This window comes from Aethalodelphis obliquidens, unplaced genomic scaffold (assembly GCF_003676395.1).
Source record: "Aethalodelphis obliquidens isolate GAN/ISIS:26980383/991018 unplaced genomic scaffold, ASM367639v1 scaffold4, whole genome shotgun sequence".
NCBI classification, from domain to species: Eukaryota; Metazoa; Chordata; class Mammalia; order Artiodactyla; family Delphinidae; genus Aethalodelphis; species Aethalodelphis obliquidens.
In genome coordinates, this window is record NW_020837948.1 from 6,241,941 (window position 1) to 6,269,127 (window position 27,187).

Consider the following 27,187-nt stretch of genomic DNA (forward strand, 5'->3'; position numbering starts at 1 on the left):
TCTTTTGTTGTCTTTATTAACAGGAGTGTGAATAAACAGGACATATGTTTGGTCTTGTTCTTTGGCCCCTTGGTGTGGCTGTGTGTGTGTGATATTTTTAGTTTTCTATTGCTGCATAACAATTACCACAAATTTAGTGGCTTAAAACAACACTTAATTATTTCACAGGTCTGTCTGTCTGAAGTCCAAGCACCGGGTGCCTGGGCTCTCTTAAGTTTCTCACAATGCTGAAATTAGGATGTCAACCGGACTGTGTTCTCATCTGAAGTTTGGGGTCCTCTTCCAGGCTCATATGGTTGTGGCAGAATTCAGTTACCTTTAGTTGTAAGATAGTGGTTTCTATTTCCTTGCTGGCCATCAGCTAGGGGCCACTTTCAGCAAATAGAGGCCACCTGCACTCCTTGCCATGTGGTGTCCTCCATCTTCAGAGCTGGAACAGAAAAATTTCACTGTCAAATCCTTCCCTACTTCAAATATCCTCCAGAAGAGCCCAAACACCTTTATAATTTTTTGAAAATTTGTTTTTAAAATTAAGATGTAATTGGCCTATAACATTATATTAGTTTCAGGTGTACAACATAATGATTTGATGTTTGTATATATTGTGAAATGATCACTACAATAAGCCCAGTTAACATCCATCACTGTACAGAATTGTTTTTTCTTGGGATAAGAACTTTTTTTTTTTTTTGCGGTACGCGGGCCTCTCACTGTTGTGGCCTCTCCCGTTGCGGAGCACAGGCTCCGGATGTGCAGGCCCAGCGGCCATGGCTCACGGGCCCAGCCGCTCCGCGGCATGTGGGATCCTCCCGGACCCGGGCACGAACCCGTGTCCCTTGCATCGGCAGGCGGACCCTCAACCGCTGCGCCACCAGGGAAGCCCGGGATAAGAACTTTTAAGATCTACTCTCTTTGCAACTTTCAAATAAATAATGCAGTACAATTAATTATGGTCACCATGCTGTACATTACATCCCCATAACTTATTTATTTTATAAGCATTCCTGTCCTTTTAAGGGCTCACCTGATTAGGTCAGGTCCACTGAGGATAATCTCCCATTAAAGTCAACTGTCCACACATCATAACCTAATCACAGGAGTGATATCCCATCATATTCACAGATTCCTCCCACACTCAAGGGCAGGGGATCATATAAAGGCATGGGTCATTGGATATGGTTTCAGAATTTTGCCATATATATTAAAAAAAATAACACGGATTTCAAACGTTTACGAAGTATCAATAGAATAGGAACAACTCTGTATATACATTATCCAGCTTCATCAAATGTAGACTTTTTTTTTTTTTTTTTTGCGGTACGTGGGCCTCACTGTTGTGGCCTCTCCCGTTGCGGAGCACAGGCTCCGGACGCGCAGGCTCAGCGGCCATGGCTCACGGGCCCAGCCGCTCCGCGGCCTGTGGGATCTTCCTGGACCGGGGCATGAACCCGTGTCCCCTGCATTGGCAGGCAGATTCTCCACCACTGCGCCACCAGGGAAGCCCTAGATAGTTTTTTCTATTCAATGATAAATATTTTTAGGCAGAATTCCTTTTTATGGACGTTTGGAAGTGACAGTTCCCAACAGGTATCAGATTTACTTCCAGCATTTTGTGTAACTGGTCACCCCAAACCTGCTGGCCTCAGTATTTGTTATACTGTCTTCATCAGGTTCATAAGGACCCGCAGCTATTTCAAAGTTCACTTTATTAAATGTGTCCAGAGATTTTTGTCCATAATGGTTGTTGGGTACATCCAGTCAGAAGCCAGTTGCATTTTTGGTATTTTGAAATGTACAAAGGGCCCTCTGAGGGAATATTTTCCTCTCATTTACATATTTTCTGGTTGTTGCATGTCAGAGTATTGTGCAAAATGCCTTGAGTTCATGATATCTCACCAGTAAGAGAATTGAAATAATCTGGTATGGGGCCAAAGGAACAAAGTGGACAAAGAAGAGAGGATTGAAGGTGTGTTTATTACAGGAAAAAGGCCTGATTAAGTCTGAATCTCCCAACATGCAGAAGCTAGAACTGAGAGGCTTATTCGTTAAACTGAGTGAAGGTTTCTGTACTCACAGAGGGAAAGCTCCAGGGGAACTTGGGAAGACTTTGTACCCTGGCTACCCTGGAAGTTTTGCAATAAGTGCACCATTCAGTCTATCTGGGCTTGTGGTGGGCTTAAGGAAATGAATAGATGAATGACCTCTTAGTTTTCTTAACAACACAGAGTTTGTGTTTTTGAGTGGTCACTAGTGCCAGATAAAATGTTAAAGGAAACCAGATTGAGGAGAACACAGGCTTTTCTCTCTTCAAAGAGGCAGCTCAACTGTCTCTGGGGGATAGCAGCAATCCTCTGAGGAAATCATGGAGACCAGAGTGGTGAAGCTGTGGGGTAAAATAAATGTCTTGCTTCATGCCATGCTGATTTTCCTGCAAATCAATCAAATGTAATTTTACGAGCTGAAGCCTATAGACATTAAGAAAATATTCACAGAACACACAGACCAAAGCATTGTGGCTAGGGCCCTAAGGGAACTTCCTGGAAGTTTCTAAATTTGCACTTTCATATTCTGGGGCGTTTAAGTTAACAACATTTAAAAGAAGCTTATTGTAGGAAATGTGGAAGCTGTTTGCACACCTCTTTCCTAGCCCACTTCCCTGCTTTTCCTCCATAATACCTTTACCATTGTATATAGTATGTATTTTACACTATAGTCTCCCTCACAGAAAAATAAATTCCACAAAAGTGTTTTGTTCAGTGCTGTATATTGAAATATGGACAGGTACTAAGTATTTGTTGAAGTAATAAATGATTATGGGGAAATGTTAAAAATAGAACACTTAACCTAAAATCCCACCACCCACTCAACATTTATTTCCTTTGCCTTTTCTCATTTTCGGTTGCATTGGGTCTTTGTTGCTGCGCACGGGCTTTCTCTAGTTGCGGCGAGCAGGGGCTACGCTCTGTTGTGGTGCTCAGGATTCTCATTGCGGTGGCTTCTCTTGTGGAGCACAGGCTCCCTGCGCGTGAGCTTCAGTATTTGTGGCTCATGGGCTCTAGAACGCAGGCTCAGTGGCTGTGGCACAGGGGTTTAGTTGCTCCGCGGCATGCGGGGTACTTCCTGGACCAGGGCTCGAACCCGTGTACCCTATATATTGGCAGGCGGATTCTTAACCACTGCGCCAGCAGTGAGGTCCCCCTTTGCCTTTGGGAGGGGGAGGGCAGTTACTTCTCTTTTGGGATCAGTCTATTACACAGATGGATACTCCTTCTAAAAATGTTCTAAAAGTTATTAGCTGATACTAGCCCATCACGTGGGAAGAAGGGGCTCGTTCTGACTCTCTTCACACCTTACACAATACATCCTTAGCTTGCAGCCGAGTTTCTGGTACTTCCCTTTGCCCCAATTCCCGCTAACACTCTCCCTCATTTCCGGCTCCCAGAACCCAACTCCAGGCTGACACGTCATCACGTTGGGACGTAAACGCCTACGGCCGCGATGCCATACGCAGTGTCTGACGTCATGACGTAGAGCCTAGCAACCGCGCAGGCTCGCAGCCGAGACCGTTATGGCCGCCGCCACCCTGAGGAGGATGAGGAGCGCCCAGCAAGCGAAACTGCGGCCCAGGCCGGCCATCCAGGTCCCCGGAGGGCTGGCGCTGCCGCTGGTCCTGGCGCTTCTGCTTGCGTCCAGTGGTAAATGGGGCGTGGCGGTAGGGAGGTCGCGGGAAGACGGGGAGGGCCCGGGCGCGGGCGCGGAACGCCAAGACGGGCCCGACCAGGGAACGGGCGCTTCCGAGTGTCCGGAGCAGGTGGCGATGTCTAGAGGGGCAGGGTCTCTACAGTCCCGAAGAGGGAGAGTAGGCTGTCTGAAGGGGTCTGTGGAGGTGGGGTCTCCAAGAGGCCTGAGAAGTGGGGTTGAGAGCTGCAGGGACTCAGGCAGCGAGCGTGTAGATGGGCGGGGAGGGAGGAGTGGTGGTGGTGTCTAGAGTCTTGAAAAATGGGTTGCCACAGAGAATGGCGGTGATGCGGTCTCCAAGATCCCTTGGAGGTGTCGATTACAAACAAAAACGCACAACTGTAAGAACTGTGAGTTTATTCAGTGTCTTACTGAAGGCTGTAGCGGGGGGAGCCAGTTTCTCAGTTCTGAGAAATTGTTCGAAGAGGTGAGGCAGGAGCCAGGTTAATGGATGAATTTTTTGCTGGGAAAAAAACATGTAGTCAAACATCAAAAGATTACTGCTCATCATAAAGAACAGACATCTGAAGTTCATAATTTTAGTACTTTGTATGGGAAGACGCAAGAATCTGGGGTTATTGAAATTCTTCCTTAGGTATGCATCTTACCTGTCTAGGACCCGTGTATCCAAAACAGAATACTTCATCCTGCTTTTCTCCATCCTTAGTTCCCCTCAGATCCACTGTAGGTGGGCAACTGCAGTGGCTAATAGCTTGATTCTTGTAGAACTGGAATGGCATGCAACGTTCTTTTTTTTTCTTTACAGAGATGGGAGTTAGGAGGGTCTAGAAGAGAGCACAGAGGGGACAGGTGCTGAGGAGACAGCCGAGAGTAAGAGGTGTGGTGTCTAGAGAGAGTCCCAAGGTCAGGTGCGGGTGCCCAGGGGTTTAGCTGGGCCAAGGGAAGGCGGGGGCTTTCCAGAACGGGTGAGATCAGCGGTAAAGACGAAGGTGGGTAGGGGCACTGACCGGGCCGAGCTGATGGAATAATTTGGAGAGCGAAAGTGAAAGGAAAAGAGCTATCTTTGAGTATTGGTGCATCTGTGAGGACTGGGAGGTTCCGGGGCTTGGTAAAGAGCCAGAATGCTGGGGCGTTGGACTCCTGAGGGTCTTGGGAGGAGAAGAGGAGTTCTGGGACAAGGGAGATTCTTTGTAAACATGGTCCCCCTTCTCTGTGTCCTGGGTTAACCAGACAACCCTGCTTCATTTCAATGGATCTGTAGGATTTAAGTATTTATTTTTTAATTGAGGTATAATTGACATATTAGTTTCAGGTGTATAGCATAATGATTTGATGTTTGTATACACTGTGATCGCACACTAAGTCTAGTTACCATCCATCACCACACATAGTTAACATTTTTTTCTTATAATGAGAACTTGTCAGATTTACTCTTAGCAACTTTCAGACATGCAGTACAGTATTATTAACTATAGTCACCGTGCTGTACATTGCATCCCCATGACTTATTTATTTTATAAGTGGAAGTTTGTACCTTTTGATTCCCTTCACCTCCACCCTGCCCCTGTCCCCGCCAAACACCATTCTGTTCTCTGTATTTATGAGTTTAGATTTTTAATTTGTTTTTATTTGTTTTGTATTGTTTTTTAGATTCCGCATGTAAATGAAACCATATATCTGTCTTCCTCTGACTGACGTATTTTACATAGCATAATGCCCTCAAGATCCATCCATGTTGTTGCAAATGGCAAGATTCCATTCTCTTTTGTGGCTGAATGATAATCCACTGTGTGTGTGTACCACAACTTCTTTATCCATTCATTGATCCATGGGCACTTAGGTTGTTTCCATATCTTGGCTATTGTAAATAGTGCTGCACGATTAAGTATTCCTTTTCTTAGAAATGTTACATTGTGAATCAAGATATTGAAGGCTTTATTGAGAAAAGAGGAAACCTGTAGACCATGGCCTGAGACTTAGGGGGAACAAATCCACTAATAAGAATTTATAATGATTAAGCAGTATCTTGTTTAGTAGTCCCTTTTTTATTTCAGGCCAAGACATGATCCTTCTTTTTCTGCCTAAATCTTGTTTGAGTTCAGATGAAAAACAGTATAAATGGGATAGTGTTCATTTATTTGCCAACAGGGGCTGTCTAGCCATACATTCCTGTACTACAGTGCTGTGGTTACTTACTTGGGTTTCCCCAGCAGCCGTGAGGGCAGGGCACCTGGACCACCCTCCCAGAAGTGTTTGTAACTCAGTGGGAAAGGACTGTGGCCCATTTTCCCAAGACCCTTTCATTGTTAGTAAAATATGATGAGGATTTCTCTGGTTGATGCAGATACTCCTGTTCCTAAAGTTCCTAAAGTTCCTAAGTAGCATGGTTGTTTTGGTCATTTAATCATCTAAGAAAAAACTGACATTTAAGCATTTATATTTCTTGCTGGAGTGCTTAAGATATACAGTTTGGGGAATATGTAGCTGGTAACTATAGTTTCAAAAACAACTTTTTCTCTTAAGAGATGGTTGAAAATTTTCTGATGTGTGGGTAAGCAGGGTGAGTGTGGAGTATTAAGGTGTCCTCTTGTCTTTTTTTATTTGTTAAGGCCCCATAAACATTGCTCCAACTATACTAGGACATTTCAGGGAATGGTTTTCTTTTATTAATTTTTTGTATATATCAATTTTAAATTCAGATTATTCCCTATTGAAAATAACTTAAATGAAAACTAACATGTATGCTTTTAATAGGGAAGCAGCTCCATTGTAGTACAGTGTAGCATGTGTAAAGCTTTGGGTAATATAAATGTTTTTTGTAAACGTGCCTTATGGTAAAGTGATTTCAAAGTAATTACTCTTGTAATAAGAAAATTAAAGTCTAGCTAGAATATATTGCATTCCAAACTTCAAGTAAGCATAGGAAGTTAGAAAGTTTCTATATCAGATTTATTTAAACTTGTTCCATATTAGGTTTCTTAAAATTTCAGTGCTTGGGTATATTCTTGGCAATCTGTAAGACTTTTTACAGATGTTTTTGTTTTGGTAAAGTTTAAAGAAGTTAATGTAAGTGTTATTTTGGATCACTGGATGCTCACTGTCTGACCTAGTCTGGCCATGCCATTTCAAAAGTGCCTGCTTTCTACATTGACCATCATATTGCTCCTAGATGTTGCCTAAATTTATTTAAGGTGTATTTAATTTTTAAGGCATTGTTTCCCAGAATTCAGTGTGTGAATGAATTCTCAGGGTCTTCTGCATTCTTGTTCGAGAAATATTGATATAGTTTATTTTAAGGCAGTTTTTAAAAAGGTACCAGTAGGAGAGAATTAAATTAAAAAATTTTAATTTTAAAGTGTTAAGTTTTAACTAGAGAGGTGATATCAAATAGGAAAGGGTAGAAATGGAACATATATCAATATGTAAAAGTCTAAAGTTTATATATATATATATATATATATATATATATATATATATATATATATAAACTGAAACAAATCCATAAAGTCAGAGTTATCACTTTGTTCTGAATACTCTTTATAGCTGACTGGATCAACCTCTTTCATTTGAAGGAGTGGCAGTCCAGGAGGTTGATCTAATTTACATCAAATGTTTCAGATGAAGTCCTAGTTTGTTTTCTTGTATATAACGTCCACGTGTTTTTTGGCTGTGTTTTGTGGCATGTGGGAACTTAGTTCCCCAACTAGGGATCGAACCCTTGACCTCTGCAGTGGAAGCGCCAAGTCTTAACCACTGACTGCTAGGGAAGTCCCAACTTCCAGATTTTTACTCCTTGAACAATATTTATTAATTCTGCTCCTACTTGGTGCTAGGTATTGGAGTTACAGCAACAAATAGGGTGATGTTGGAGATATCCTTAGAAGAGTGGCGGGGTCTTACCTGGCTGAGAACTATGAGAAAGGCTTTTCAGAGGGTGTAGTAGGTGCAAAAACGCTACTTGGGAAGCAGTGTAGGATTTGTGGTGAGAGTTGAGCATTTTCAATAAATATTTATTGAATGCCTGCTATCTGTTAAGTAGGCAGTGGGGATGGAATAGTTAGGAAGATTAGTAGGAGACAACAGCATTGAGATAATGGGGACCAGATCATATAGGATCTTATAGGCTATTATAAAGACTTTGAATTTCACTCTTGAGGGAAATGGAGAGCTACTAGATGGTTTTAAGCAGAGGAGTAACGTCATTTTAACTTAAGTTTTTACAGGATGACTCTGGCTGTTATGTTGAGAGTGGACACTAGGGGTTAAGGGAGAAGCATACAGATCATTTAGAAGGCTACCATAATAATCCAGGGGAGATTGTGGTGGCTTGGACTAGGCAGTAGCAATGGAGGGGTGAAAACTCTTCAAATTCTGCATATATTTTGAAGGCAGAGAAACAGATTGGATGTGGGGTGTTAAAATAATGACTCCAAGGCTTTTGGCTTGAGTAACAGAAAAATGGAGTTGCCATTAACTGAGAGGGAGACTATAGATAGAACAAGTTTTTGTTTTTGTTTCTTTGTTTTTTCTTTTTGGAGTGGGAAGAAAAAATGCATTTCTTTAACCTTTTCATTCTGAAATAATTGTAGATTCACTTGCAGTTGTAAGAAATAAAATACAGAAATTCTGTGTACCCTTTACCCAGTTTTTCCCAGTGATAACATCCTGCAGAACTGTAGTATAATATCACAACCAGGATAGTGATATCGATACAATCAAGATACAGAGCATTAACATCACCATAAGGATCTTTCCTGTTGCTCTTTTATAGTTATCCTCACTTTCTTCCTATCCCTACTCCCTCCTGAAATCCTGGCAACCACTAATCTTTTTTACTTCTACAATTTTATCATTTTGTGAATATGATACATGGGATCATATGGTATGTCACTTTTTGGGATTGGCTTTTTTCACCTAGCATAATTCTCAGGAGATTCTTCTAAGTTGTTTCATTTGTCTATAGTTTGTTCCTTTTAATTGCTGAGTAATATTCCATGGTATGGATGTACTACACTTTGTTTAACCTTTCATCCATTGAAGGACATCTGGGTTGTTTCCAGTTTTTGGCTATTATGAATAAGGCTGCTATAAACATTTATGTACAGATTTTTATGTGAACATGTTTTCATTTCTCTGGGATAAATGCCCAGGACTGTAACTGCTGGGTCACATGGTAGTTGCACATTTAGTTTTTTAAGAAACTGCCAAGCTGTTTTCTGGAATGGTCGTCCTATTTTACATTACCAGCAGCAACATATGAGTGATCTTGTTTCTCTGCATCCTTGCCGACATTTGGCATTGTCATTATTTTTTATTTTAGCCATTCTGATAGGTGTGCAGTGATATCTCATTGAGTTTTTTTAAAAAAATTAATTAATTAATTATTGGCTGTGTTGGGTCTTCGTTGCTGTGTGCGGGCTTTCTCTAGTTGGGGTGAGTGGGGGCTACTCTTTGTTGAGGTGCACGGGCTTCTCATTGTCGTGGCTTCTCTTGTTGTGGAGCACAGGCTGTAGGTGCACAGGCTTCAGTAGTTGTGGCATGTGGGCTCAGTAGTTGTGGCTTGTGGGCTCTAGAGATCAGGCTCAGTAGTTGTGGCACACGGGCTTAGTTGCTCCACGGCATGTGGGATCTTCCCGGGCCAGGGCTCGAACCCGTGTCCCCTGCACTGGCAGGCGGATTCTGTGACCACAGATTCGTAACCACTGTGCCACTAGGGAAGCCCTCTCACTGAGGTTTTAATTTGCATTTCCCTAATGGTTAACATCTTTTCATGTGCTTATTTGCCATCTGTATGTTCTTTTTTGGTGAAACGTCTCTTTATGTCTTTTGCCCATGTTCTAATTGGATTGTTTGCTTTTTCACTTTATGTATTCTAGATACTAGGCCTTTGTTGGGTATGGGGCTTACAAATATTTCTCCCACTTTGTAGCTTGCCTTTTCATCCTCACAGGAAGGTCTTTCACTGAAAAAAGTTTTTAAGTTTTGATGGAATTGGGCTTCCCTGGTGGCGCAGTGGTTACGAATCTGCCTGCCAATGCAGGGGACACGGGTTCGAGCCCTGGTCTGGGAAGACCCCACATGCCACGGAGCAGGTAAGCCCATGCGCCACAACTACTGAGCCTGTGCTCTAGAGCCTGCGAGCCACAGCTACTGAGCCTGCGTGCCACAACTACTGAAGCCCGTGTGCCTAGAGCCCGTGCTCCACAACAGGAGACACCACCGCAATGAGAAGCCCGCAATGAGAAGCCCTACTCTACCGCAACGAAGAGTAGCCCCCACTTGCTGCAACTAGAGAAAGCCCATGTGCAGCAACGAAGACCCAAAGCAGCCAAAGATAAATAAATAAAATAAATAAATTAAAAAAAATTTGATGGAATTCAATTTATGAATTTTTCCTTTTATGTATTTTTGGTATCAGGTCAAAGAATTTGTTGTCTAGTCCTAGATTCTGAAGATTTTGTCCTAAATCTTCTTTAAAAAATCTGTGTAGTTTTACATTTAAATTTGTGATACATTTTTAGTTAATTTTTGTAAAAGGTGTGAGACTTAGGCTGAGGTTCGTTTAGCTTGTTAATATGGTGGATTACTTTGATTTTTGAGTATTGAGCCAGTCTTGCATCCATGGAATAAACCTTAGTGATCATGGAGTATCATTCTTTTTATATATTGCAGATTTCTTTCTTTCTTTTTTTTTTTTTTGGCTGCACTGCGTGGCTTGTGGGATCTCAGTTACCCATCCACGGATTGAACTTGGGCCACGGCAGCGAAAACCCTAACCACTAGGCCACCAGAGAACTTTATATTAAAGTTGATTTCTTTTTAAAAAATATTTATTCATTTATTTATTTTCGGCTGTGTTGGGTCTTTGTTGTTGCACGTGGGCTTTCTCTAGTTGCGGTGTGTGGGCTTCTCGTTGTGGTGGCTTCTCTTGTTGCGGAGCACGGGCTCTAGGCACGCGGGCTCAGTATTTGTGGCACACGGGCTTAGTTGCTCCGCGGCATGTGGGGTCTTCCTGGGCCAGGGCTCCAACCCATGTTCCCCGCATTGGTAGGTGGATTCTCAACCACTGCGCCACCAGGGAAGTCCTAAAGTTGATTTCTATTTGCTAATATTTTGTTAAGGATTTTTGCATTTCTGTTCATGAAAGATATCAGTCTGTAATTTTCTTTTTCTGTAGTGGCTTTGGTTTTGGTATCAGGATAATAATATTAGCTTCATAAAATGAATTGTGAAGTGTTCCCTCCTCTGCAAGTCTCTAGAAGAGATTGTGTAGAATTGGTGTTAATTCTTCATTAAACATTTGGTAGAATTCTCCAGTGAAACCATCTGGGCCAGGAGATTTGATTTTGGGGAGTTTTAAAATTAAAAATTCAGTTTCCTTGATAGTTAAAGGGCTATTCAAATTATGTATTTTGTATGGGGTAAATTGTGGTACTTTGTGTTGTTAAGACTCTGGTCTGAAACTTTCTCTTTTATTTGGCTTTTTATGACATTGCTCTGGCAGGGGAGGTGGGGATTGGTGCACATTACTGGCAGGTAGAGCTAGAAATCTAGGGTCTCCACTTGATCTGTGTTGGCACCTGAAGGGTGGTGGTGGTCCTGTTAGTTCTGGGCAGGGGTGGGAGTTTTGGCTCCCCTCATGGTCTGCACTGACATATTGTTGGGGGTGGCCTCATTACTGCTAGACCATGGTTAAAGTCTTGACTGTTCACTAGGCCTCCTCTGACGTCATCCTATTGTGGAGGGGAAGGGGCACCTCATTACAGCTTGGTGAGGGTGGAAATCTAGGCTCCCCACTCGGTCTTTGCTGGTGTAGGTGTGAGTGGAGCCACAGTTTTTTTCTGTGTTGTTTGCTTGGAGTAGAGCAGTCACTGTCTAAAAGTTTTCTTTCTTGCTAGGCTGCCTCTCTCCTGATCTCCTGGCAAAAGAGAGCAGGCTTTTTGGGTGGCCCTTTTTGTCCACACCCGTGGTGTTTCCAGGTTGCTGGGCTCTTCAGCTCAAGTCTGGAATATGTGAGGTAAAAAGAAAATCCAGAAAAGTCACCACTGGGTTGTTTCTCATGTCCTCAGGTCTCTAACCACTCTGCCTTATTCTTTCCACCTTTCAGAGTCATCTTATGTTATTTTATATGTAATATGCAGGGTTTTAATTTGTTTTTAGTGGGAAGAATAGGGAAAAATACATCTACTCCATCTTCCTGGAAGCCAAAGTCAGAATTCATTTTGAACATGTTAATTTGAATGACAGACGTCTAAGAGGAGATATCAGGTAGGCAGCTGGACTTATGAGCCTAGAGTTCTGGTAGTACATGGAAGTTCTCTTTTGATGGCTTCATTTTTCTCAGAGAAATTAGGAAGTGATGTTAGCCTTTAAAAATGAGGACAACAGAGAAGGTGTTAGAAGTTTGAGGACAGAGGAAATGTGAATGGTCTGCTAAGGGAGTAGAAGGGTGAACGGACTAGGAAAATACAGTATAATTGCTGACAGCATTACATGTATATCTCAATTTTGGGCATTGAATTTAAAATGAAATAAAAAAATGAAAAAGTTAAAATGAAATAAATTGAAGTAAAAAATGAAATATTCATCAGATAACAATTGCCTTGCCAGATAGTAACAACTTAAGCAGCATTAGAGACCTACTGCATTACATAGCCTGCCACTGTAAGAAAAAGAAAAGAAAGAATAGAGAGGGGTTTGACTTTAGGTCACAGTGGCAAAGTTCACACAGAGCTTGTACCCTCTGTTTTCATTTCACAGAGGTTTGACTTCAGGACCCAGACTCTACCCCAACCCCAGAACAGAAAGACAGGTGGCTGATCCTAGCTTAGTGGAAAATTTAGGTATATGTGCTTCTAGCTTGGTGGAGATAAATTTGAAGATTTCAGTTTAATGTTCTTTATTTACTTATTTTAGCTCTATCACAGGCTGATTCGCCGAGCCAGACTGTACCGAAGTCACATGTTTCTACTCCAAATATGGATGCTTTAACAAATGAAACCAAACCTTCTGTTTCCCAAATCAACATCACTCTCCCTCACACAACTAGTACAGAAAAAAGTGGAGTGGCATCTCTGTCCCCTCATCCCTCGCCTACTACTTCTCTGTCCCAAGAGGAAGCTGATAACAATGAAGATCCTAGCATAGAGGAGGAGGATCTTCTCACACTGAATAGTTCTCCGTCCACTGCCAAAGACACTCTGGACAATGGAGATTATGGAGAACCAGACTACGACTGGACCACCAGCCCCCGGGACGATGAGTCCAATGAGGCCTTGGAAGAAAACAGGAGCTATATGGAAATTGAACAGTCAGTGAGATCTTTTAAGACCCCACCCTCAAATATAGAAGAGGGAGATAGCCATTTCTTTTTCCATCTTATTATTTTTGCTTTTTGTGTTGCTGTTGTTTATATTACATATCACAACAAAAGGAAGGTAAGTTTGGGATTTTTCACCCCCTCTAGTTGCCCTCTATAATCTCAGTCATATTTCTTATTAATACTTCTGCTGATTCAGAGTTTTTTCTTTTTTGGTCAGGTTTCTGTTGATGGTAAAATATCAAGATGTCTCATATCAGTTTATAAATTTGTGGTGTATTTTAACAAATGAAAGACAGAATGCTTTACTACATGTGCTTCTGAAAAAAGAAGCCAAAATATTTTTATTGAGCAAAACCAAAGCCCAGTGATTTTTTTAAAAAAATGTTTTGTATCTTAACTTAGCATTGCTACTTCACTGGGAGTGCTTGTGGAGAGAGATTGTTAATTTAAGACTTCTAATTTATTAAGCACTGAACTTTATGATATTTTGATAACTTTTTTCCCTGGTTGTTAAAGTATTACATGTCTTTTTTAGGGACACAGAAAAGTGTAGAAAAGAAATATAAGCTACTACCCAAAGCTGAGCATTATTAACATTTTGGTATATTTCTGGTCTGTAAATGTGTGTATAGTTCAGACATATATGTGTATGTTAATTTTTAAATGAATTTGATTATTTCATATAGAGTTTTGTATCTTCCCTTTTACCTAACAAATCATGAGCATTTTTCATATCATTAATATTCTTTAAAAACATGATTTAATAGCTACATAATTTATTTGGCTATTTTCCTGCTGAGTATTTAGATGGTTTTCAGTTTTTGGTTCAGAAATAATATTGTGATGAACACTGCTGTACTGGAGTTGGTGTGTTGGACTACGTGAGGCAGAGGAGGCATAAATAGGACTGAATGGATAATTTAGTGTGAAGGTTCATCTGGGCACTGTGTAGTCCCAGAGCTAAATAGTTAAGCTTTTTAAACATTTAAAGGGAGATCAAGCACAATGTGCTTTTTCTTTTTTTTTTTTTTTGGCGGTACGCAGGCCTCTCACTGTTGCCTCTCCTGCTGCAGATGGAGCACAGGCTCCGGACGCGCAGGCTCAGCGGCCATGGCTCACGGGCCTAGCCGCTCCGCGGCATGTGGGATCTTCCCGGACCGGGGCACAAACCTGTGTCCCCTGCATCGGCAGGCGGACTCTCAACCACTGTGCCACCAGGGAAGCCCCACAATGTCCTTTTTAATACTTATTGGCCAGGAATTCTCAGTCTTGACTTTGTTGTAACTTGCTTTGTTATTCCTGGCAGCCACCTTCCCCTTTGGGACCTTGATTTTCTCACTTGCGAAATGATAGAACTGGACCAGAGAATTTCACAATGCCTTCCAGCTTTGAGAATCAGTGATTCTAATATTTTACTTGTTGTTTTGACTCAGAAAACAAGCAAACAAACCCTTTGGTTATTTGTGGTTTAGTGGTCTGTCACTAGCTCTGTAAATATTTGTAGGTGGACAAAATTTTGAATGCCAGTGATATTTTATTCCAGTGTTTAGTGTTGGACCATCTCTATTATAAATACCTAAGGGACTTGTTAAACAGGTAGGTTCCTCGACTCCACTGCAATCTACTAACTCATCTCTGAAGAGAGACGCCAGGAATCAGTCTTTAATAGGCATTCCTATGTACATTAAAAATTAAAAAGCACTGTCTCACCTTGTTTACAAGATGGAAAACAAAATAGCCCTTTTGTTGTTGACATTTTACTTTTGTATTTGGGAACCTAGGAGAGAGATACTTCACTTGTTATAAAAAACTTTTAGCATGTCCTCTATTTTCTTTTTTGCATATCTGATTTATTTTGTTTTATTCCAGATTTTCCTTCTGGTTCAAAGCAGGAAATGGCGTGATGGTCTTTGTTCGAAAACAGTGGAATATCATCGTCTAGACCAGAATGTTAATGAGGCAATGCCTTCTCTGAAGATTACCAATGATTATATATTTTAAAGCACTGTGATTTGTGTTAGCTTATTACATAATTTTATTTGCTTGACTTTTTATATGATATTGTGCAGATGTTCGCCATTGGCAGTTAGTACTTAAATGAGAGGTGGGCCTCTCTTTATTTTGCCTTGGTGCTTTGGAAGTTAAGTTTCATGAACAAGGAGTATATAATTTTTTTATCTACATTTTTAGAGTTGAATTCAATCAGGTGTCCAAAATGTGGAGCTAAGCATTACCTGTTTTTATTGTTTTAGATTTCTTTATTGTTCTTTTTCTGGAAGTGTTAGTAATGCTACTTTTAAAAGATCCCAAACTTACAATTAAATTCTAACACATCTGATACTGCTGACTCAGATTCTCTTTCTGCCATCCAAATACTGTTTCTTAAGCACACATTTCTTTGTGCTGTCAAACTGTATCTATGTATGTAAGGATGTATGTAATAATGCTTTATATATAAGTAACATTTTTTTCTTCCAGGAAAATTGCTTTGGATATTTTTGGATAATTTATACATAATTTATTATTGCTCATTCTGACCACAATTTTAAGTAACACATTAATAAATTTGTCTAGAAATTCTGCAGTAGAGACTCTGCAGTTTGCAGTGGACATAAATAAAATGTTATAGAGAGCATTTTTTGGTTTGAATTACTGAATTAAATTTAGAGGTAGAAATTGTCATAAAATTTTAAATACGTGAATAATTGCTTTTACTTAGCAACTGATTGTAGCAAGGGTTTCTCCAAGCTTTCAAGCTAGGGGCAGAGTTTAAAATTATACCATATTTGTTCACTTGTTTTTTTTTTTATAGTAAGTTTGAATAAATTTTCGGGGCCATGTCACTTAAATAATATTGTATCTAAGTCTTTCAAATTAAAATTATACCTGAATGAAGTTGTTTGTATACATGAAGGATATATGTGTATGCTGACTCTTTCTCCCCCTGTATTTGTTTTGTTTTCTTGTTCTTTTTTAATAGAAACTGGAAATGATTTACTGTATTTAATTTTAGCCTGTCTTTCTATCATAAGGAGTTGATCAATATGTAAATATGTGATTTGAAACCTGGTTGACTTCTTACAAGTGTCACGACAACTTTTTAGAAAACATAACCCCTAATATATGTTAAACACCACTCACAAAGCCCAGATGAGCCAGTGGGCATGCGGTTTGTGTAGAGGTGGAAGAGGCAGGGCAGTCCATTGTTGCTCTTGGGTGGACAATTTACTGTTATAATAAGGAAGGGAAGCAGAGTGGAAATACACCTGAACTGTTTTATTGCAGTAATTTTTTTCATATCTGAAATTGTATTATTTAATATTTTGAATAAGATTTTAAAAATAAATGGCAAAGGTATAAATCCATGATTTTATAAGTGTGTTTCATTTTAATGCTGGCATGGGGTCCTTCATTTGGGTGGTGATAGATGGGTAGTGCTGTGTCTGGGAGGAAGGTAAGCTGATTAGCTTGCTTTTATTCCTTTTAGCAATAGGACTGTGCTTCTATGAATTCCACGTACATTTCTAGATCTTACTTTAGGTCTAGTTTACTGTTATGTACTGAAGTTTATTGAAAACTGTAGCAAAGTAGGATTGCAAAGAAAGGTAAAGCAGCTAAATCAATGTGCACTTGTAGCATCCTAGCTTCCCTGTTGTCTCCCTGTTGAAGGCCCCCCGATCCTGGAGGATCATCCCGCTTAGTGGATCTGGGGTTCTTGGGTGCTTCCGGATGGCACAGTCTTTGCTACCCATGTCCCAGTGCTGCAGTCAAGTAGCCTCTGACTTGGAGCATCAGACTGTACATTGATTTAAAATGCTGCCAGTGTCTTACAGAGGCACCCAAGCCACTGGTCTATAAATGTGTATATAATTCACACATATGTGTATGTTAACAATTTTTAGATGAATTTGACCTCTATAGCGTTTTGTATCTTGCTTTTTACCTAACAGATCCTATCATTAATATTCTTTAAAAACATTTAATAGCTACATAATTTATTTAGCTATTTTCCTCTTGAATGTTTAGATGGTTTCCAATTTTTGGTTCAGAAATAATATTGTGGTGAACATTTCTGTACTGGAATTGGTTTGTTGGGTTAAATGAGGCAAAGGCATAAATAGGATTGAATGGCACAGATAAGACCCACATTTGAGTCTTACAGCACTAATATATCCTACTTACATGTGGTATTGTCTGCTGCCTTCTTTCAGTGTCAGTTTCTGGAGAGACCAGGAGCACTGCACCAAATGTTGGTACTAACGGCAAAATAGAAAACACTTTAGTTCCTCTTTCTGTATCTTATCTGAAAAAGAATGTGTTGAAAGTTGTGAGGCAGACAGAAACAGACATTTAGAATTTGTGCAGGCAGGCATGTCTTGACTGGGGTTTTGATTTTAGATGTGAACTCAAGAGGGTGAGTGCAAGCTCTTTGGTAGAATGTGTGCAGGAGGCGGCCCTTGCTATGGTTTGCTCCACAGAGTGTGAGCTTGAAGCCTGAGACTGGCCCTTACTCAACTCTAGCCCCTTACTCAGCACTGCCTGACACCTGCTAGGCCCCTTGAAATCATTCGATGACATACTTGCGAAATTAGATGAGAAAACAGGCCCTGCACTGGCTCATGTAGTCAGCATACAGTCTAATACTACTAACATCTGGGACCTAGCACTGCAGGCAGTGGGGGAGAACCAAGATGTAGTGTGTGAGCTTTATCTGAATATCCACATTCCTACATGAGGCTAAAGCCCACATTAATTGTGTGAGATATCACCTCTTCATTCAAATCCCAGGTTCTGATCAAAGCAGCTGCTGCCCGTGAAGGTGAAGGGGATGGAGAAGGTTACTGCAGGCACAGCTGCCAGTGTTCTGGTTCTCTCTTTACCTCTCTGGCTGACTTTGCATTTTGTCTTTCGCCTTTTGCCCTCTCTCAGTCCTATCTGGTGGTGCAACAGTTTGCCTCCTTTTCAGCAGTAAGCTGAAAACGGTGTGGGAACTTCCCAGCAGAAATTCAAGAGGTTAAAAATATCTTGTGAGGGCCAGACGTCTTCCAAGGGAGCTGAAAAGGGGGCTGTCCTGAGGTTTGAGGTCAGTCTGTAGCTAGATTCTGTTCACCTGTCGTTTTACTTACTTGACATTTACTTACTTGAGGGGAAGTTGCTAGGATAGATTGTGGAAATGGAGCTGGGGCCATTTCCGACTCCCCTCTCAAGAGCCCTGTGTGGTGGTGACCTGCTGTCTAGGCTGCTGAAGTGACTCCAGGGAGCCTGATTTTGGACCCATAAGCAGCAGCTTTTACCCACCTCTCTTCCAGCTCCCTCTTATGGAGTCCCAGACCCCTCTGCCACTATTGATGAGGTTTCAGATTTAAAAGCCCCTGCTCCTTAGGAAGCCTTTCTCTACCTAACACACTAATATTTCTGCTCTGAAACCCTATGGATCTTTCTCTCAAAACCCCAAAACTCCCTCATTTCTCTGCTGGGAAACCTAGAGATGCCGTGTTCTGGGAATCCTTTACTTCCTGCATGCCCTTCTAATAGGGCCCTTTGTGCTTCTCTCCCAGGCTACCCTTCGGAATGTAGATTGGACAGCACTCCTGGGACCCTTCCAAAGGAGGCAGTACCTTGCAGTGGGTTAGAGCTCTGGTGGGCCCTGTGTCAGACAGTTCTGGATTGGATTCTCACTCTAGGCCTGACCTCTAGACTCAGAGTCCCTCACATGCCATTTTGCAGCCTCCAGGGAGAGACCAAACACATTTCCTGATCCCCTGGGAGTGAGGAAGGGTCCGGGATCTCCAGGGCTAACTTGAACGTCCCTGGGCTTTGCTGAGTCTAAGGATGTCCTGGCCCACGTTGCACCTACCTGCTCTTCTAGGAAGACAGACCTGGGGAGAAATGGAGGGGAAGGAGGAGTGTGGGATGAGGTCAAGGCTGGATGACTTTGGTCTGAGCCTTGTGTTTGTATTAGCCTCCTACCTTATAAAATGGGCAACTGGTTAGCTTCCGGGTTTGTCAGGAAGAAAAAATGGATTTATGTTTGTGAAAGGACTTTGTGTACGGGGAGGAGTTTCCAGCACATCACTGACGACAGAAGAGCCAGCTTGAACCTTGGGCCCACCAAGGAGTGAGAGACCGAAGGAGCTGCTAGAAGCTGCCCACAGTCCTGGGACTGCCTGCCCAGCTCCCCCGAGGCTCGCTGGAACCATGCAGCTTGTCAGAGCTGGGTTTATACCCTGTCATCCAGGCTTGTACAACCTGCTAGGGAACAGATGGGGCTTCCTTGGAGCCTCCCAACCCCATTCCCTCTTCCCATCCTCATCCTTTCCCTGAAGCAAGGCTAAAGGGTCCTTCCCATCATGCCCTGGGCTGTTCCCAAGAACTTTGTCTAAAGGCAGTGAGACCCAGGACCCCAGGGAGGGTTGCTTTTAGGCTCCTCAGCGTGCCTGAGCTAAGGGAGCCTGCAGCTCTGCCGGGGGTGAGGGTTGGGAGGCGTGCAAGGACGGAGGCAGGGCTTGGGAGCCGAGGTTCACCCTCAGGTGTCCACTTTCTGCCATTACCACAGCATCGCACTGAAAGCCAAACACCTGGGCTCCTTTCACTCCAGCTCTCTGCTGTGAGCTGGGGGTGCCAGTAGGTCAAGGCAGACACTGTCTCTGTCCCCATGGTGCCCTCTGTCAGGCAGAGAAGAAAAGGAATTAAGCAGTCACAGTGAAGTGTGATGAATGTTATACGCCAGAAACCAGATTGCGCCTCTTTTTAAAAAAAGTTTGACCATGCTGCTTGGCTTGTGGGATCTTAGTTCCCTGACCAGGGATTGAACCCCGGCCCATGGCAGTGAAATCACAGAGTCCCAACTACTGGACTGCCGGGGAATTCCCTCACCTTTGTTTCTTCATGGTCAAGGTAATTTTTTTTTTGCGGTACGTGGGCCTCTCACCGCCGCGGCGTCTCCCGCCGCGGAGCACAGGCTCCGGACGCGCAGGCCCAGCGGCCATGGCTCACGGGCCCAGCCGCTCCGCCGCACGCAGGATCCTCCCGGACCGGGGCACGAACCCGCGCCCCCCGCACCAGCAGGCGGACCCTCAACCACTGCGCCACCAGGGAAGCCCTCCAGGTGCTTCTTTATTCACCTTTCAGAGGTAACCATTTTCTGATTTCTTTCACCGTAGATTAGCTCTGCCTGTTCTACAACTTCATATAGGTGGAGTAGAAAGTATGTATTCTCTTGTGTCTGACTTCTTTTGATTAGCACAATGTTTTTGCTTTTGGTTTTTGTTTTTAAATTCACCCATATTGTTGCATTGTCAGCAGTTTATTACTTTTTATTGCTGAGTAGTGGTCATTGGACTAATAGCCCATAATTTATTTATTCATTCTTCTATTGGTGGACATTTGTATTTTTTCTAGATATAGTCATACACATATATCTGGATTTAATATATATTATCATATTAAATATATTTTAGTAATTTAATAATGTTAAATAATTAATATATAATATTAAACTTTTAATTTTGAGATAATTATAGATTAATATGCAATTATAAGAAATAATATAAAGATCCTGTGTATCTTTTACCCAATTTCCCTTGATAACATTTTATAAAACTAGTACAAGAATAATACACTATCACAGCCAAGGTACTATCTTGATACAGTCAAGATACAGAGCATTTCCATCACCACAAGGGTCTCACTTGTTGCCCTTTTGTGGCCACTCCCACTTCCCTCCCACCCTCGAACTCTCTTTCATCCCTGGCAACCATTAAGCTCTTCTCCATTTCTGTTATTTTGTCATTTCAAGAATGTTGTATAAATAGAATCATATAGTATATAACGTTTTGGGATTGGCTGTTGCATTCAGCATGATCATCTGGAAATTCATCTAGGTCATTGCGAGTAGCAATAGTTCCTTCCTTTTTATTGCCCAGTAGTATTCCATGGTGTGGGTGTACCCCATATTTTTTAACCATTCACCTGTTCAAGGACGTCTGGGTCGTTTCCAGTTTTTGACTATTATGAATAAAGCTGCTTATAAACATTTATATACAGATTTTTGTGTAAGTATAAGTTTTCATTTCTCTGGGATAAATGCCCAGGACTGTAGTTGCTGGGTTATATGGTAGTTGCATATTTAGTTTTTTAAGAAAGTGCTAAAGAGTTTTCCCGAGTGATTGTCTCATTTTGCATTCCTACCAGCAACAAACGAATGATCCAGTTTCTCTGCATTCCAACCAACATTTGGTGTTGTCACTATTTTTTTACTTAGGCATTCTGATAGGTGTGTAGTGATGCCGTATTATGGTTTTAATTTGTATTTCCTTAATAGATAATGATATAGAACATCTTTTCATGTGCTTGTCATCTGTATATTCTTTTTGGTGAAATGTCTCTTTATGTAACTGGAATGTTTGCTTTTGGCTTTAAAAATTTTTTTTTATTGTGGTAAAATATAACTTTAAAATTTATCATTTAACTATTTTTAAGTATATAATTCAGTGGCATTAATTACATTCATACCATTGTGCAACCATCACCACTAACTGTTTCCAAAACTTTTTCATCACCCCAACAGAAACTCTGCAATCATTAAGCAATAGAAACCCCCCTAAACCTTGGTAACCTCTAATCTACTTTCTGTCTCCACGAATTTGCCTATTCTAGATATTTTACATAAATGGAATCATATACTATTTATTCTTTAGTATCTGGCTTATTTCACTTAGTATAATGTTTTCATGTTGTAGCTTGTATTAGAACTTCATTCCGTTTAATGGATGAGTAATATTCCATTATGTGTATATACTACATTTTGTTTATCTGTTCATTTGTTAATGGTCACTTAGGTTGTTTCTACCTTTTTTTTTTTTTAAATGTTGAGCCTTCTTTTTAATTAATTTATTTTTATTTTTGGCTGTGTTGGGTCTTCGTTTCTGTGCGAGGGCTTTCTCTAGTTGTGGCAAGCAGGGGCCACTCTTCATCGCGGTGCGCGGGCCTCTCACTGTCGCGGCCTCTCTTGTTGCGGAGCACAGGCTCCAGACGCGCAGGCTCAGTAGTTGTGGCTCACGGGCCCAGTTGCTCCGCGGCACGTGGGATCCTCCCAGACCAGGGCTCGAAACCGTGTCCCCTGCATTAGCAGGCAGATTCTCAACCACTGCGCCACCAGGGAAGCCCCGTTTCTACCTTTTGACTATTGTGTATTGCTGCAATTAACACTGGCATACAAATATCTGAGTCCTTGTTTTCAGTTCTTGTGGGTTTATACCTAGGACTGAAATTGCTGTGTCATATCATAATGCTATGTTTAGCTTTTTGAGGAACTACCACACTACCACGGCAGCTGCAACGTTTTTACATTCCTGCTAACAATGTAGGAGGGTTTTAAATCCACATGTTTGCTAACACTTGTTATTTTCATTCATTCATTTATTTATATGTATCCTAATAGGTATAAAGTGGTATCTTATTGTAGTTTCCATTTGCATTTCCCCAATGACTAAAAATGTTGAATATATTTTCATATGTTTATTGGCTATTTGTATATCTCTTTGTCCTTTTTTTGATTGGGTTGTTTGTCTTTTTGTTGTTAAGTTTTAGGAGTTCTTTGTGTATTTTGGATCTTAATCCCTTATCAGATATATGATTTGCAAATATTTTCTCCCATTTTATGTTCTTTGATGCATAAAAGATTTTAATTTTGATAAGGTTCAATTTATTTATCTGTTTTTTCTTTTCTTGCTTATGCTTTTGACTTTGTGAGTAAGGATTCATTGCCATATCCAAGGTCATGAAACATTGTTTTCTTGTAAGAGTTAATGGTTTTAGCTCTTACATTTAAGTCTTGATCCATTTGGAGTTAGTTTTTGTTTTGTTTTGTTTTGTTGTTTTTGGCCACACGGCCTGTGGTTCTTAGTTCCCCAACCAGGGATGGAACCCGGGCCCCTGGCAGTGGAAGTGCAGAGTCCTAACCACTGGACCACCAGGGAATTCCCCATTTAAAGTTAGTTTTAACATCTTGTGAGGTAAGGTTACAACTTCATTCTTTACTGCATGTGGAAATCCAGTTGTCTTAGGACCATTTGTTTTCTTTTTCCAGAACCATTTGTTGAAAACACTGTTCTTTCTCCACTGAATAGGCTTAGCATCCTTGTCAAGAATAGTATCTATAGATATATGGGTTTTTTTCTGGACTCTCTGTTCTATTCCATTGGTCTATATGTCTATCCTTATGCTAGTACTACACTGTTTTGATTTCTGTAGCTTTGTAATAAGTTTTGAAATCAGAAAGTACAAGTCCTCTGAATTTTTTTTGGTGGTTTTGGGCCCCTTGCCGTTCCATATGAATTTGAGCATCAGCTTTTCTATTTCTTCAAAAATTCTGTTGGAATTTTGATAGGGGTTGAATTGAATCTGTAGATCTCTTTGAGTAGTATAGACATTTTAATAATATTAAGTCTGCCTACCTATGAACATAGAGTGTCTTTCCATTTATTTAGGTCTTTTAAAAATTTGTCAGCAATGTTGAAAGTTTTCAGCGTATAAGACTTTTACCTCATTAGTTAAATTCATTACTAGGCATTTTATTCTGTTAGATGCTATTGTGAATGAATTTGCTTTCTTAATTTCATTTTTGGATTGTTCACTGCTGGTGTACAGAAACAAATAGATTTTTGTGTTTTGATCTGGTACCCTGCAACTTTCCTGAACTTGCTTATTAGTTTTAGCAGCTTTCTGTGGATTCTTCAGGATTTTCAATATATAGGATAATGTCATCTGCAAATATAGTTTTACTTCTTCCTTTCCAATTTGGATGATTTTTTTTTTTTAAATTATTTATTTATTTTAGCTGTGTTGGGTCTTCGTTTCTGTGCGAGGGCTTTCTCTAGTTGTGGCAAGCGGGGGCTTCTCACTATCGCGGTCTCTCCTATTGCGGAGCACAGGCTCCAGACATGCAGGCTCAGTCGTTGTGGCTCACGGGCCTAGTTGCTCCGCAGCATGTGGGATCCTCCCAGACCAGGGCTCGAACCCGTGTCCCCTGCATTAGCAGGCAGATTCTCAACCACTGCACCACCAGGGAAGCCCTGGATGATTTTTATTTCTTTTTCTTGTTTAATTGCTCTGCCTAAAACTTCCAGTACAATGTTGAATAGCAATGGTGAAAGTGGGTATTCTAGTTTTATTCCTCATCAGTCTTTTACCACTGAGTATGATTTTAGCTGTGTATTTTTTGTAAGTGCTCTTTATCATGTCAAGTAAGTTCCCTCTTATTCCTAGTTTTCTGGGTGTTTTTTTAAATGAAAAAAAGTTCTTTCATTTTGTCAAATACCTTTTCTGCATCAATTAAGATGATCTTTCCCCCCTTTTTCTATTAATGTGATATGTTACAGTGATTGGTTTTCTTACGTTGAACCACCCTTGCATTGGTTCCACTCAGTCATGAAGTATAATCCTTTTACTATGCTGTTGGATTTGGTTTGCTGGTATTTTTTCGGTACGCGGGCCTCTCACTGTTGTGGCCTCTCCCGTTGTGGAGCACAGGCTCCGGATGCACAGGCTCAGTGGCCATGGCTCACAGGCCCAGCTGCTCCGTGGCATGTGGGATCTTCCCAGACCCGGCCATGAACCCGTGTCCCCTGCATCGGCAGGCGGACTCTCAACCACTGCGCCACCAGGGAAGCCCTGCTAGTATTTTAAAATCTATATTCATAGGGATATTGGTCTATATATTTTTTCTTCTGAGGTTTTTATCTGGATTTAATATCATGGTAAGGCTGGCCTCATAGAATGAGAGGAAGTGTTCCCTCCTCTTCTATTTTTTGGAAGAGTTTGAGAAGGGTTGGTGTTAATTCTTGTTTAAATGTGTGGTAGAATTCACCAGTGAAGCCATCTGGTCCTGACCTTTTCTTTCAGAAGGTTTTGTTTGCTGATTCAATCTCATTACTTGTTATAGGTCTGTAGAAATTTTCTATTTTATCTCGAATCATTTAGGTAATTTGTGTGTTCCTAGAAATTTGTCAGTTTCATCTATGTTATTCCAATTTGTTGGCATACAATTGTTCATGGTATTCTTTTATAATCCTTTTTATCTCTGTAAGGTCAGTAGTGATATCTCCACTTTAATTTCTGATTTTAATTATGTGTATTTTCTGTCTTTTTCCCTTGTCGGTCTAGCTAAAAGTTTGTCAATTTTGTGATCTTTTCTAAAAACTAACTTTTGGTTTCATTGATTCTATTATTTTTCTATTCTCTATTTTATTTATCTCTTTTCTAATCTTTATTTTCTTTATTCTGCTAGCTTTGGGCTACTTTGCTTTTCTTTATTCTAGTTCCTCAAGGAATAAAGTTATTGATTTTAGATTCTTTCCGTGTTTTTATTATTATAGGCATTTACATTTATAACTTTCTGAGCACTGCTTTCTCTGCATCTCATAAGTTTTGATATGTTGTCATTTCCATTCATCCTTGTTTTCTTGTTTGATCATTGATTAAGAGTATGTTGAATTTTCTGGTATCTCTTCTGAATTATTTATTTTTAGCTTAATCCCATGGTTGTTGGAAAATATACTTTTAAAGATTTCAGTGTTAAAATATTTATTGAGACTTGTTTTGTGGCCTAATATTTGGTCTATGCTGGAGAATGTTCAATGTGGATTTGAGAGGAAAGTATATGCTGTTGTTGGGTAGTGTTCTATGTATATCTGTTATGTCTAGTTGATTTACAGTGCTGTTCATGTGTTCTGTTTTCTTGTTGATCTTCTGTCTGATTGCCTACCCATTATCAAAAGTGGTGTATTGAAGTCTCTAGCTATTATTATAGAACTGTCTAGTTCTTCCTTCAGTTCTGTTTATACTTGCTTTATATATTTTGAGGCTCTGTTGTTCGTTTATATATGTCTATAATTGTTATATCTTCTTGATGGCCCTTTTCTCAATATATAATGACTTTTTTTTTTGGTCTCTTTCAAAAATTTTTGGTTTAAAGTCTATTTTGTCTGATTTACTATAGACATCCCAACTCTCTTTTGGTTACACTTTGTATGGAATTTCTTTTTATGTCTTTTCACTTTCAACACATTGGTATCTTTTGATCTAACGTGAATCTCGGGACTTCCCTGGTGGTCCAGTGGTTAAGACTCCATGTTCCCAATGCAGGCGGCCAGGGTTTGATCCCTGGTCAGGGGACTAGATCTCTCATGCCACAACTAAGAGCCCACATGCCGCAACTAAAACAATTGCACATGCTGCAACTAAAGATTCCCCCATGCTGTGACGAAAGATCCCACATGCCGCAACTAAGATCCAGCACAGCCAAATAAATAAATAAATATTTTAAAAAGTGAATCTCTCGTGTATATAGCATGTAGTTGGATCATGCTTTTAAATCCATTCTACCAATCTCTGCCTTTTCACTTGAAGATGTTAATCCATTACATTTAAAATAATTACTGATAAGGAAGGACTTACTTCTCTGCCATTTGACTATTTGTTTTCTGTATGTAATTTTAGCTATGATATGTCTTGGTGTGGGTCTATTTGGGTTAATCTTGTTTGAGATCCTTTGTTCTTCCTGTACCTGGATATCTATTTCCTTTTTCAGGTTTGGGAAGGTTTCAGCCATAATTTCATCAAATACATTTTTGACCCCTTTTTTTCTTTCTGGGACCCCTATAATGAGAATGTTGGTACACTTGATGTTGTCCCAGAGGTCCCTTAAACTGTTCTCATTTTAAAAAATTTGTTTCCCTTTTTGCTGTTCTGATAGGGTGATTTCCATTATTCTATCTTCCAGATCATTTATGCATTCTTCTGTATCACCTAGTCTACTGTTAATTCCTTTTAGTGTGTTTTTCATTTCCATTATTGTATTTTTTTGGTTCTGATTGTCTTTTTAAAAATTTTTTTTAGTTCCTCGTTAAAATTCTCACTGTGTTTATCTCTTATCTTTCCTAATTCAGTTAGCACTCTTATTACTAATTCTTTGAACTACTTATCTAGTAAATTATTTATCTTTGTTTCATTATTTGTTTTTTCAGGGTTCTTTTTCCATGTTCTTTCATGTTCTTTTATTTGAAACAAATTCCTCTGTCTTGTCATTTTGCTTAAATTTCTATCTATTAAATTAGGTGAAACAGTTACCTATCCTGGTCTTGAAGGGTGCCCTTGTGTGGGAAT

General features: G+C 40.5%; 1 protein-coding gene across 1 annotated transcript; it reads left to right on the plus strand.

Annotated features, from left to right (window-relative positions):
* The first annotated feature begins 3,533 nt into the window (after positions 1 to 3,533).
* On the plus strand, positions 3,534 to 16,386 carry CUNH5orf15 (chromosome unknown C5orf15 homolog). Its single transcript, XM_027097680.1, has 3 exons — positions 3,534 to 3,695; positions 12,616 to 13,136; positions 14,891 to 16,386. The coding sequence occupies exons 1-3, from the start codon at positions 3,569 to 3,571 to the stop codon at positions 15,020 to 15,022; spliced, it is 780 nt and encodes a 259-aa protein (XP_026953481.1). The 5' UTR covers positions 3,534 to 3,568; the 3' UTR covers positions 15,023 to 16,386.
* Positions 16,387 to 27,187: the final 10,801 nt, after the last annotated feature.

Excerpts from the sequence above, each read along its gene's own strand:
- CUNH5orf15 (XM_027097680.1), top strand. The coding sequence starts at position 3,569 with ATGGCCGCCGCCACCCTGAGGAGGATGAGGAGCGCCCAGCAAGCGAAA. Across the intron at positions 3,696-12,615 it reads GCTTCTGCTTGCGTCCAGTG|CTCTATCACAGGCTGATTCG; the intron begins GTAAATGGGGCG and ends TACTTATTTTAG. Across the intron at positions 13,137-14,890 it reads CATATCACAACAAAAGGAAG|ATTTTCCTTCTGGTTCAAAG; the intron begins GTAAGTTTGGGA and ends GTTTTATTCCAG.